Source organism: Scardinius erythrophthalmus (genome assembly GCF_964197995.2).
Source record: "Scardinius erythrophthalmus genome assembly, chromosome: 2".
Lineage (NCBI taxonomy): Eukaryota > Metazoa > Chordata > Actinopteri > Cypriniformes > Leuciscidae > Scardinius > Scardinius erythrophthalmus.
Window position 1 is genome coordinate 27,122,297 of NC_138222.1, and position 13,149 is coordinate 27,135,445.

Consider the following 13,149-nt stretch of genomic DNA (forward strand, 5'->3'; position numbering starts at 1 on the left):
ACTTATATTTTAGACACCATATTGCCTGTTTTTACTCTATTTCGCCTACGAAAATAGTTCAAAACAAAGCCACAGCACTGTAATTGAATTGAACAACATATGGCGATGTTTCCTTACTGAATGAATCTGCTTTTTGAACGAATAAGCTGAATCAATGATTCAATGACTAAGATAGATTAAGATAGTAAAAAGCTTTGTTTCGAATGAATTAGCCATTTGAATGAATCGGTATAAGGAACACTCCACCCATTTGCATTAAGCTTTGCAATGTTAGAAACCCAGTCATACTACTGAATGGTCGTGCAACATTTTCTCATTTTCCCCTGAGACGAGAGAAATCTGTATTTACCTCTTTACACTTCCTCCTACAATGACGCAAAAATCGTAATTTTGCGTCATTGTAGGAGGAAGTGTAAGAGGGGGGGATTTCTGTTAAGACTACAAGCACTAGTTCCAACCCTTTCAAACCCGCCCATAGGGGGTTGGACCTAATGCGCTAACAGACCTATCACAGATCAGTGCCAGTGCGTTTGATTTCACCGGCAGAAACCTGCATGTCCGGCCGTCGAGAATGATCGTCCAAAATGTCCGGATTCGGCTTTGCTTTCTACGGTCGCCATTCATTGTTTACATGCACACCTTTTGTTTCAATCTAACTGAATTCACCCCGATTGGTGAATCTGAATGTAGTGTTTACATGAACGCTAAACAAGTGCGGTTGATGTGCGTTTTACCATTGCTAAGAAAATACCCGCTCCTCCGTGAGAGATAGCCCACGAGACCGGTGCGTCTCACAGGCGCTCGTCAGTAATCACGCCACCGCTTTTGCGCTCTACAGTCGCCATTCATCGTGTTTACTGTGGCAAGCAGTACGAGGCTAGGGCCGTGGGAGAACGTCGCGAGGCCGGTGGCGTGATCGGTTGATGTGCGTTTTACCATTGCTCCTGAAAATACCTGCTCCTCCGTGAGAGATACGAGACCAGTGCCTCACAGGTGTCGGTCATCAGCCAACGGCCTCGCGTCGTTCTCCCGCGGCCCTAGTCTCGTCCTGCTCGCCACAGTAAACACAATGAATGGCGACTGTAGAAGCCGAATCTCGGACATTTTGTGCGATGCGATCTCAAAAACCCGGGCAGACTCACGGAGACTAGTTAGCTTTATTGTTTACAACTGCTCTCTAACCGGTAGGCGTGGCTTAGAAGTGGCCTCATAGAGCAGCGAAGCAAGTGCATTCTGGGAGTTGTTGTCTTTCATCCACATGAGCCAAAAATACATTTTCTGGCTTTTCTCAGTCTAGAAAGATCCAAATTCAAAAATAATTTCACATTTCTTCTACATAAATGACCCAATTTAAAGCTATGGTCTACGATTTCAAAGATTGTTCATTATTAATAACCTCGTTTAGATGCTGGTTATGGTTCTACAGTACAATCCTAACAATATGAAGAAAAAAAAGAATGAAAAAAATCCATTCACTCTATTGGGTGTACAGCTGCAGAGAAGTTGACCAATGTAAGCTGTCCGGCCGGACAGCTTACATTGGTCAACTGCTCTCATCCAATCCCCCGCTCCACTTGACGCTCGCGTCTCCACCCCAACGCACACCACCCCGCCCCCCTCCTGCGACATGAAATTTCGCGGGCAAGCAGCTGACAGTCTGGTAGCTAGCAAAGTAGCATCAGCTCAGCAATGGAGAAAAAACAAACCGAAAAAAACGACGCTGACACGGCTGACTTTTTGTTGAGCAGGTAAGCATTTATTTATACTTTTATGGTGTGAGGTGTTACATAAATAGCTTTTTATCAGTCTGACAACATGCTTATGCTGCTGGTCGGCATTGGAATGTTAGCCGTTTAGCATCGCCTATCACGGGTCAAAGTAATTATATTTTTTGAAGTGCTTGAATATATTACAACTGTGAATATATTACATTCTGTTCGAGCCGATCGGAATTTGAACAAGATGCGCCGGTGTTTACTACCGGTGATCACAGCTTGACTGAGTGACGTTGTTCAGGTCGTTTCCCGGTGGGAGGGATCAGGTAGCACAGAGGGGAGGGGGGTGTGTGTGGAGGGGCGGGATGAGTTTTTTAAAACGTCTCAGGCTTTCTCGACCGATTTTCAACATCGTAGACTACAGCTTTAAATACACATTCATCTTTCCAGAGGTGGAGTGTCCCTTTAAATCTCAATGACTCACTCATTAACAGTGGCTTGCTGCCACCTACTGGCGGTTTTAATTTATTTCACATTTAAAGTATCTTTTCATGTATTTAATCATTTCAAATATCAATATTCCATGTTTTATGTTTAAAACATAAAAATATTATTTATGTATTTGTGACTGCAGGTTATTCATTTGTTACCTCTGAACTGTATTAAACAGTCTGAGTAAATTATTTTAAATGCCACTTCAAATGTAGCTTCTGTGTTTCCTCTCCATTGCAAACATATTTTGCTCATATTTAATTAATTTGATTGGTAACAGTCCTACTGTGTATTATTATTATTATTATAATTGAATTTGATCAAATTTATGAAATTGACACAAAAGATGATGCATGCATATAATTAGGTTTAAAAAAATTGATTTACAAAGATAAAAATGGCCATAAAAGGTAGAAATCAATTGAAACGTTTCGAAAAAATATTTTTTGTCACTGCTGTGAACTGACCACTACACAGAATATGAAGAATATCAAAAGCTTTAGGAGTCATCTGTCCACGGCAGCCCAAAACCTGCCAGTGTACCAACACAATAACACACTCAGAAAATATTGTCTAATTACCGTTATCGATAAAATCCCAGAAAATATCGAGATATAATTTTTAATATCAATATCGCACACCCCTAACTATGAGTCTGTTTCAGAAGGGCTATTAGATATAACTGGCTGTTTTGCCAGTAAGATTTAGATTTTTTTCAATAACCAGAAAAGGTGGCTGCTACGGAGCCCCCCTAGTCCCACTTTGGCAAAAAAAAATTATTATAACTATCTTGTGGCCTCAAGATAGTAACTCGTGGCCTCAAGATAGTAACTCGTGGCCTCAAGATAGTATCTCGTGGCCTCAAGATACTAACTCGTGGCCTCAAGATACTAACTCGTGGCCTCAAGATAGTAACTCGTGGCCTCAAGATAGTAACTCGTGGCCTCAAGATACTAACTCGTGGCCTCGAGAAAGTGAGTTTTTTCAAGGAACGTTCCTTTTAATGTTTCCATGGCGACACGTCATGCGATACACCGCAGCCACAATAATACTGTATGACAGATGTGTCGCTTTTATTTCGCTTTTCCTTTTTTATTCAAAATATTCACAAACTTGCTTACCATGTCATCAACTAGCCTATCTGATATTCCGATTCTCACATACGTGTAAGTGAGTGTGTTTGGTCGTTTAAAAACCTTTATAAATAATCTTGATCTATAATAACATGAGATGGGCGCTGCAATGTTGTCCGTCGGATTTACAGCATGTAAATTCATCAGTTTCTCCCGAAATAAATGCAAGAAAGTGGCCGGTGAACTGAGAAGAATAGAGTAAACTTTATAGTTCCTTGTCTTGCACTATGTTTGTCTAATATGAATAACACATGTCGGCAAATTATATTTGAATAGATTGTTATTGCTGCTTCCACAGACATCAGTGTGTTTTACAAACTCCAAATGTATTGTTTTACTCGTGCTTATGTGTATTTAAATATCTGAAACAAAAAATAAACATTATGAAGTTGAAAAAACTGCTTAGTTGTGATGACAGCGCTGAACGCGTCCGACTCTGGCTCAGCGCCAGCCAATGCGCGAAAGCACAGTTTGGATCTGGCAGCACTGAACATTCTAAATGTGGCGCCGTACTCTCAGGGGCTAGTTGATGACATGTTAAGCAAGTTTGTGAATATTTTGAATAAAAAAGGAAAAGCGAAATAAAAGCGACACATCTGTCATACAGTATTATTGTGGCTGCGGTGTATGGCGTGACGCGTCGCCATGGAAACATTAAAAGGAACGTTCGCCTTGAAAAAAACTCACTTTCTCGTGGCCACGAATTAGTATCTTGAGGCCACGAGTTACTATCTTGAGGCCACGAGTTACTATCTTGAGGCCACGAGTTACTATCTTGAGGCCACGAGTTACTATCTTGAGGCCACGAGATACTATCTTGAGGCCACGAGATTTACTATCTTGAGGCCACGAGTTACTATCTTGAGGCCACGAGATACTATCTTGAGGCCACGAGTTACTATCTTGAGGCCACAAGATAGTTATAATAATTTTTTTTGCCAAAGTGGGACTAGGGGGGCTCCGTATGGCTGCAGATGAGAATTTATAAAAATAAAAAATATGGCGTGAATGTTCCATACATCAGTTTATAAATATATGATCCTGTAACGGTCACCAGCTGGAGTGCCCTTGAGAGCCACCAGAGGGTTACCTCACAAACTACATTTCCCATAACTCACTGCCCGGACTCATCATCACTGATTGCATTCACCTGTGTCTCGTCACCCTGTTAGTCTCAGCCTATTTATACCATGTTCACTCATTCACTCACTGCGAAGTTTTGTACAGTATGTTGTTGCACTGAATTTCCAAGCGTTTTCCCTGGTTTCATGTCTCTTGGTTTTTAGATTTATTTATTTTTTGCCTGTTCTGTGGATTACTCTTTTGTCTCTGATCTTTGTTTGTTTGTTTGTTTGTTTAGACGGCCTACCTGTGTTATGACCTATTGCCTGTATATTGGATTACGTGTCTGGATTGCCCCTTAATTAAAGCTGCATTTGGATCTCAACCTTCGTGTCTCGGAGCAGTTCGTAACAGATCCGCTACCCCACTTGGTTTGTGATACTGTATCATGTAAAAGCATTATCAAATACACAAACTCTAGATGTTTACAAAACATATTTCCCGGTGTGTAATTTAAAGAGTAAGACTTAACTTTGAATTGAAAAGGGTGTAATGAAATCATTAATCTGGTGCTAAGCAAATGTTTTGTTGATTAATTTTAATATTTAGTATATTAGAATAGGGGTAATTGACAACCATTTTTACTAGCAAATCAGAGGCAAGAAGAGGCTGGTATGTAGTTTAACAGTTTCATTTTCTAAAGTCTTCTCTATAGACTTGAGATATTTCACCAGTTCACTAATACCTGGCTCCTTGTATTGCCTTGCTCCTCATAATCCAGTTGAAGAATTTGAGCCAATTAACCATTTACAACCTATGTAGGAGCTTACAATTGCTGGTAAATGTCAGCACACTAATAAAGATTTATTGTTCTTGTCTGTCGAAAAAAAAGGAATGGTAAAACCATTCACCTAAGACCCTGACCTCTATACTGATCCCATCAAAGACTCTTAAGAACTTATCTTCTCTGCTTCATCATTCTTGATGACCTTTTCTGAAGGATGTTGGAGGTCTGACCCTCTACAAGCATACCTCTAAAAAGCTTAAAGTTAAAGTAACGTCTACATTAAGAGAAGTTTAAAGAAAATTGTGTCAATGTCCAGAAAATAGCTGCTTTTCCACCGTCGGGTCAAACCGTTCTCTTTGCTTAAAGGGATAGTTCACCCAAATTATCCCATAATGTACTCACCCTCAAGCCATCCTAGGTGTATATGACATTCTTCTTTCAGCCAAACACAATCGGAGTTATATTAAAAAATATCCTGGTTATTCCAAGCTTTACAATGGGAATTAAGTTTTTGAAGATCTAAAAATGCGCATCCATCATAACAGTACTCTATATGGCTCCAGGGGATTAATAAAAACCTTCTGAGGAGAAGCGATGCGTTTTTGTAAGAAACATATCTTAAGTATAACTTTATATAAACTATAATCACTGGCTTCCATCCACGAGTCTAGTTCCGGCGAATAGAGCAAAACTAAACACCGGTCACGAATTAGAAGTCTAAAATGACCATTTTTAAAGAGAAATGTTGGAGAAGCTTGAATTTGTTGCCCAGCCCTACAGCGAGTTTATTCAATTGTAATTGAACAATTATTCAAACTAGTTTTTTTTTTTTAAATAGACTATTAGACTAAACATGTTATTCTGAGTAGTTGTCTGATATATGTAATCATGATCTCCATTTTAAACAAAACAAAAATGATTTTAAGCCACATACATTCCTGAATTAGGGACCGTTCACGTATCGCGTCTAAAAATGCATGGAAAAGCATGGCCACGCCGCTTTCTCCTTCTTTCCACAAGTGCTTGCGCTCCCGTGGCGTCTGTCGTTGCTATGCGACCATGAACTGCGCTCTCCATGATGACGACGAGAAAGTATCAGCAAAGGATTAATTAATTTATAGCCCTTGCATTAGGTTTACTAGGCTACTAGATATATTTATGGAGATGAGAAATAAAAACCCGCCCTGTTCAGCTATGATCAGCTGTTCGGCCGAGCTTTTGATGTTACAGAAAGGTCGGTTGTTTTTTGTCACATGACCTGCGCACCGTTTGCGGCATTCTGAAAAGTTGAGATGTTTTTTCATCTCGCCGCGGCATAGGCGCGCCTGCAATAATTAGCGCCACTCACTGCATGCTCGTCGCGCCCACGGCCCACGTCGCCTCTATTATGAACGTGCTTGCCGCGTGCCTACATTTGAAATAACGAATTTGCAACTGTCCCAAAGTCAGGAATCGATAAGAGGAATCGTAATGCGTGCGTCTTATCGAATACCTAGTTTTTGGAAATTTGTTACCGGTTCTAAAATGGAACCGGTTCTCGATACCCAACCCTAATCTCACCTAAGCTTACGATACTCCCACATCCTACGTCATGCGTCGGGTCAGAGGTCACTCTCCCGCCGGAACTAGACTCGCGTAAAGCCGTTACCGGAAGCCAGTGATTATAGTTTATAAAGTTATAAATATGGATATTTTTCCTTACAAAAACGTATCGCTTCACTTTAGAAGGCCTTTATTAACCCGCCTGGAGCTGTTTGGATTACTGTTATGATGGATGGCTTTTTTGGGCTACAAAATCCAAGTTACCATTCACTCAAATTATAAAGCTTGGAACAGCCAGGATATTTTTTAATATAACTCCAAATGTGTGTGGCTGAAAGAAGAATGTCATATACACCTAGGATGGCTTGAGGGCGAGTAAATAATGGGATAATTTTCCTTTTTGGGTGAACTATCCCTTTAATCGTTCCATTCCATGCACTGTTGGGGCTGATAACAGAGCTTGTTGGAATGTAATACAAATGTTGTAATTGCAAACAGTCGTTGCCTTGGTAATGCAAAGGTTTACAGACGATATGAGATGTAAATAGCAACTGCGTTATGGAGGATGATCAAATATTTATTTTAATTTCGTTATTACTTTGTGTTTACGTCGCTCAAATAGCACGCTTAGCCAACAACAGAGAAACTGATAACCAGGCAAAAGACAAGTGACCAATTTTGAGTGACTGATTTGGTAATTACTGATTGCTTAATGCTGCTTCCTTTAAAGCAATCACTGTTATAAAGTGCTATATATAAATATAAACGTGGTGTGACTTGATTGCCGAATCGCAGAGCTCATGCAAACACATCAGATGCTTTTTTTAACTACTGTTTTGTCATCTCATCTCATCATTTTTGTGGTGTGTTTATTTTTTAATCACCACTGGTGTCCCACAGGGATCACTGCTTCGCCCCCTTACTTTTCCCCATCCGCACCAAATCAACAGTGTCATCTAAATGCACAGTTTCTCATTTGAGTACTAATTACAATCAATTGTGCGTCACTCCAGCCAAATGCCTCTGCAAATACAGAATATTTTTGCTTACCACTCTAACCCAGTTTACAATTAGTATTAACAAGTACTTCATCTCCATCTCCTGTGACCAAATTTTTTCTTAGATTTTAAATAACACAGGTAGAGAGCTGCACGATTAATCGTTAAAATATCGCAATCTCGATTCAAACACCTTCTTCTTGAGAAAATAAACCGCCTCTTATTGACAAAAAAAAATCAGCAGCTGATTTCACAGCTAACATTCAGATTTGTGTAGGTGCTGCCGCTGACCCAGAGAAAGCAGTTGTCATAGGTATGGAAACAGCTTCACAAACAGTCTTTTCAACCGCACAGTTTCATTATCTGTGTTACAATAATAAGGAATAAAAGTACAATAAAGTACTGGAATAAAAGTTTATAGTTCAGATATATACACTAGCAATAAAAATAGAGTAAATCACCCATAGAGACAGAGCGCAACGCGTCATAATCTGAAGACCACGCCCACGGGGGGGGGGGGGGACAGTCCAGCGGTCTCCATTGACTTTGCATTGCGAGAGACTGCCTCCTTGTCATTTCTTGCTTCTCACAAAAGACAGAATAATGCCTAAAAGCTGCTATGTGACAAGGTGTACAGCAAACAAGCTAAGAAACCCAGAAATAAGTTTTCATAAGCTGTTGACCCCAAAAAACGAGCATTTGAGGACATAAAAGTGGATACAGGCTGGAACGAATGGGTAAATTGTGGGATCCTGACACTCAGTATGCACTAAAAATACACTACGTGTGCAGTATGTTAAACATTTGGTCACTGGTGAGTCAAATATCCGAATGTCAGTTTTATATATTATATTTCTGTAAGATAAACTATCCTGTGTTGCCGATTACGGTCTTCTCCAGCGGGCGTACGTTAGTTCTCAGAGTAATGAGACACGTGACGCTCTGTCTCAACTGCCTGTATCCACTTTTATGTCCTAAACACGCGTTTTTTGGGGTCGAGAGCTAATAAAAACGTATTTCTGGGTTTTTTAGCTTGTTTGCTGTACACCTTGTCACACAGCAGCTTTTAGGCATTTTTCTGTCTTTTGTTAGAAGCAAGAAATGACAAGGAGGCAGCCTCTCGCAATGCAAAGTCAATAGAGACATTTTGATTGTTTTCCCCCCGGGTGTGAGCGTGGCCTAAATACGCTCTGTCTCTATTGAAAGTAACTTGACGCTTCAAATAAAGATTGTATCAATTTTTTACACCAGTAGGTGCTGACAAGTGACTGTTAAAAATGTATTTGTCATTGAATCATTCATTCAAAAGATCTGTTCAAAAACGCTGATTCATCAAGTAATGAAACAAGTCTTTATGAGTGAGTCATTGAATCATTCATTCAAATGGATTTTTAAATAAAATAAAAATCATTCACATTAAAGGGGTGGTTGATTATGATTTCACTTTTCTAACTTTAGTTAGTGTGTAATGTTGCTGTTTGAGCATGAACAACATCTGCAAAGTTACAACGCTCAAAGTTTAAAGATATTTGCTTTTAAAGAAATCGTTTTTTAAGGACTACAACAAACGGCTGGAACTACATTCCTCCAGGGTTAGTGACATCACCAACCCTAGATATTACATAAACCCCGCCCCCGGGAACGAGATTTATAGATTGTCAAGACAGAATAATGCTAATCAGTGACTAGAAGATAGTTAACTCCACATCAGCTATAAATGCATCAACTAACCATTCAGAAATGTCCTGTCGCATTCTACATGTTGTCATTTCTTCTTGAGTCTCTCCATCTTTCTGACTCCGGTTTGAACATAAAAGGCTAAAAGTTTTTGAAATTTTCAGTGTGTATCTGTGTGAGGTATTCGGAGCTGCTAACACACAAACACACACACAAGCTATCGAAGCTCCGCCCTATGTGACGGGAGCAGCAGCTCATTTGCATTTAAAGGGACAGACACCAAAATGATGCGTTTTTGCTCACCCTCAAAAAGTGACAATTTTAACATGCTATATAAAAATATCTGTGGGGTATTTATTGAGAAATGTGCAGCTCTAACCGAAAAGAACAGAGCAGAACAGAAAGTGAAATTTACTGATTTACAATTCAAACAAATTCTACAAGTATTGGCATTCTGGGAAGTGTCCGTCCACTGTGGTCATTAAAACAAAAGCCAGTTTAAATAAGGATTATTCAATTATTTTATTAAAAATAAATAAGTATATAATTATACATTTCTATAGCTGACATTTCAAACAGATCTGAAGTGAGGTGCTAGATATATGGTGTGAAAGAGGCATCAAAAATATCATACTGGTCGGGATGACTTTTTGTCTTTTCAACACAAATAAACTCCTCTTCAACACAGTCAAGACCTTTTTTTTCTCCTTTATTCTCATATACGAAATCCTAGTTGACTCCTAGCTGACCCACTTACCATTGTGGACCACACTGAAGCAACCGTCTTCCTGCTTCATGCTACACAACATGAGGAAAATTCAGCCCTCCGATAATTATCACTCTGCTAAACTGTTTATTAGTGCAGGCTATAATCATTTCATGGCTAGACTATCCTGCCACTACTCTCTATCCCACCTGCATCAACCTCATGTCTGCTTGGGTCCATCCAGAATGCTGCCATTTGATAGGTCTGTGCATTTTGTATTCTCTGATGTCATACATATATTCTCTAATCATATATCTACAATTGCTCCCAGTAACTGCTAAAATTAAATGCATTTTCCCTATTTTCCATATATAGGGTCACTGCCTGTTCATGATAAATAAACTCAGCCAAATCACAACTTACTGTACTTTCAGATATCCCTAAGACACACCTATTCATAACTAACCTATACACTCAACTTATATGAAACAATTAAATATGCACCTCATTACCTCCACATTTCCCCAACAACTAGCACAATTTGATGACTCGACTAATCTTTAAAGATTTCAAATTAACTAAAATTATACTGCTGCCACAATTTATTTAACATGAGAAAAAGATCGAAACATAAGAAAAACAAAACAGAATCTTATATCTAATATACTAATTAGTGATAGTGATTAGTGATAGTAGTAGTGAGTGTCAATAGGATACTACTGGGGTAAATGGGCGTGAAACAGGGTACATTGCATATTAATTAGGAGGAGGAGTGTTTTGTCAGTTTGGTGATGAGAACTGAGACATTTCACAAATCAAACAAGACTTTTTTTTTTTTTTTTTTATAATGACTTTGCAATGGAAACTAACCATTGTAAGCTTTTGACATCTAACTATTTTAACAAGGCAAACAAATTGTCTACACAAATCTTCACAGGTTGTCATTTGTTAAGTGATAGGCTATGACTAAAAACAACTTAGATGTTCAGTTAAATAACAAACAAATGATCAAATCCTTTCTGGTGATCTAAACCACAATGGGAAATACAATTATATTCATCATGTGAGTGTTGAAGTTTTTTTTAATAATGATAGCACACTTACCGCTTGTGCAGACGCTGCATACAAAACAACAGGTAACACAAAACTCCTGTGGAGGGAGAGAAACAAATCCATCATGTGTGCTTGCGAGAAATATGTGCTTTATTTAACTCGGCTGACTAAAACTGACAGTTGACTACTTACAAATATCCAATTGTCTGAATTGGTATCCACGCTTAACAACATAAAAATATACTTACCAAAGCTTCATTTTGCAAAGCTTTGAGGAAAACGCAGGTAATGTATCCTAGGCGTCTTCACAGTAAGCCTCCGTTAATGGCTTCAAACCTATTCATTTGAGAATCCGGTGAGCGGTTCGTCCACTTCGAGGACAAAAAGTGAGATAAGGTCAGGAGGATAAATAAACAATTAAACGAGAGATTGAAATGTTACTTTGCACATGCTACAGGTGTTTTATGTATGTATTTTTAAAGTTTAGCTTCTGTTTGTCCTCTGAGAAAAAGAGTTCACTCACAAGAAACTTCTGCTGTCCTCGCGGCAGAGTAGAATCACGCACCGCAAGTGTCTGTGCTCTGAGAAGAGGGCGGGGTTTTCGCCCGTCAATCACCCGCTCGACTCACGCTTTCGCCTCTAAACAAACAGCTATAAACAACCACGATGTTATCAGTAAAACTGCGTACCACTCGTGTAAGCTGAAAAATCATCAAATATATCTCTCACACAATAATAAAAACAGACATTATGAAAATTACATGAACACATAGGCTACATTGATCAGAGAGCAATTCAAGTGACTCGAGACATGCGTTTAACATACATTATAAGTGTTCAATAATCCGTAATATGTAGCAAAATTAAAAACTCCTTTTAACAAACTAAAAACAAAATTAGGCCAGAAAGGACAAGTAAACCTATGTAGTCTATTTCCATATATTTTAGTAAATGGGACTGCAGCAAAGTAGAACTATTGGTAAAAAGTGAACATAAATGAAAAACTTAATGTCATATCTTTTTAAATAAAAACTTTATTATTCCTTTATTATTACTTTATTACTTTATTAGTTATTTAAAAAGCACCACTTTTTAAATAACTGCATCAAAATAAATAGAATAGGCTGTGTGTATATATATATATATATATATATATATATATATATATATATATATATATATATATATATATATATATATATATATACATATATAGCCTGTTCTATTTATTTTGATGCAGTTATTTAAAAGTGGTGCTTTTTAAATAACTAATTACAATAACTAATATAATTTTAATATTTGTGACACATTTAATATTTGTAATATTGTGTGTGTGTGTGTGTGTGTGTGTGTGTGTGTGTGTGTGTGTGTGTGTGTGTGTGTGTGTGTGTGTGTGTGTGTGTGTGTGTGTGTGTGTGTGTGTGTGTGTGTGATGCGTCCTCCGCCACGACATTGCTACCAAATCTCAATAAAAGAAGAAAAAAAAACAGCGAGTAAAATAGTTTATATTAATGGTTTATCTAATCAAGAAAGCCCCTAAGACATTTAAATGCATCTCTTCATCATTCCACGACTTTACAACCTAAAGTCTGTGGGGATCTACATGTTTGACGGAGGGATATAAAGTAGTGCGGTGAGCAGGTTAAGGGGGATTCAGTAAAGTGACGGTTACATTATTGCGAGCGCTGCCAGCCCAGGACAGCCTTGAGACTTTACAAGAATCCCTCTGTAACTTTTGAAAAAACGTGTTGGTTTTGCAGTTAGCTTAACGGAGGAATATGATAAGCTTAATAAGTGTACATAGTTGTAACTGTCAATGTTAAGAGGGCAGAATCTTTGAAAATCAGTATGAACTTAAAGTGTGTCGGCGCGGTGTTGGTGTTTCTCACGTTAAGCACAGAGGTGCAGAAGTCGGAGTCTGCGGTAAGTGCACGTTTGCTTCTTTTAGTTATTATATTACAAAAGTAAAACGTAACAGTCACGA

The 13,149-nt window shown here is 38.5% G+C and overlaps 2 protein-coding genes across 2 annotated transcripts in view; one reads left to right on the top strand and one right to left on the bottom strand.

The window, feature by feature from the left end:
- Positions 1 to 11,424, bottom strand: part of col4a6 (collagen, type IV, alpha 6) — a gene marked incomplete at its 5' end in the record, with an annotated part of 129,212 nt that extends 117,788 nt beyond the window's left edge. The window contains 2 exons of the mRNA XM_081389509.1: positions 11,217 to 11,262; positions 11,414 to 11,424. Coding sequence (XP_081245635.1) covers positions 11,217 to 11,262; positions 11,414 to 11,424 — 57 coding nt within the window. The remainder of the gene's footprint in view (positions 1 to 11,216; positions 11,263 to 11,413) is intronic.
- A 1,516-nt stretch (positions 11,425 to 12,940) lies between these two features.
- col4a5 (collagen, type IV, alpha 5 (Alport syndrome)) overlaps positions 12,941 to 13,149 on the top strand; it is a 66,949-nt gene continuing 66,740 nt past the window's right edge. Inside the window, exon 1 of the mRNA XM_081348754.1 lies at positions 12,941 to 13,088. Within this exon, the coding sequence (XP_081204880.1) occupies positions 13,014 to 13,088 (75 nt within the window). The 5' untranslated portion in view covers positions 12,941 to 13,013. The remainder of the gene's footprint in view (positions 13,089 to 13,149) is intronic.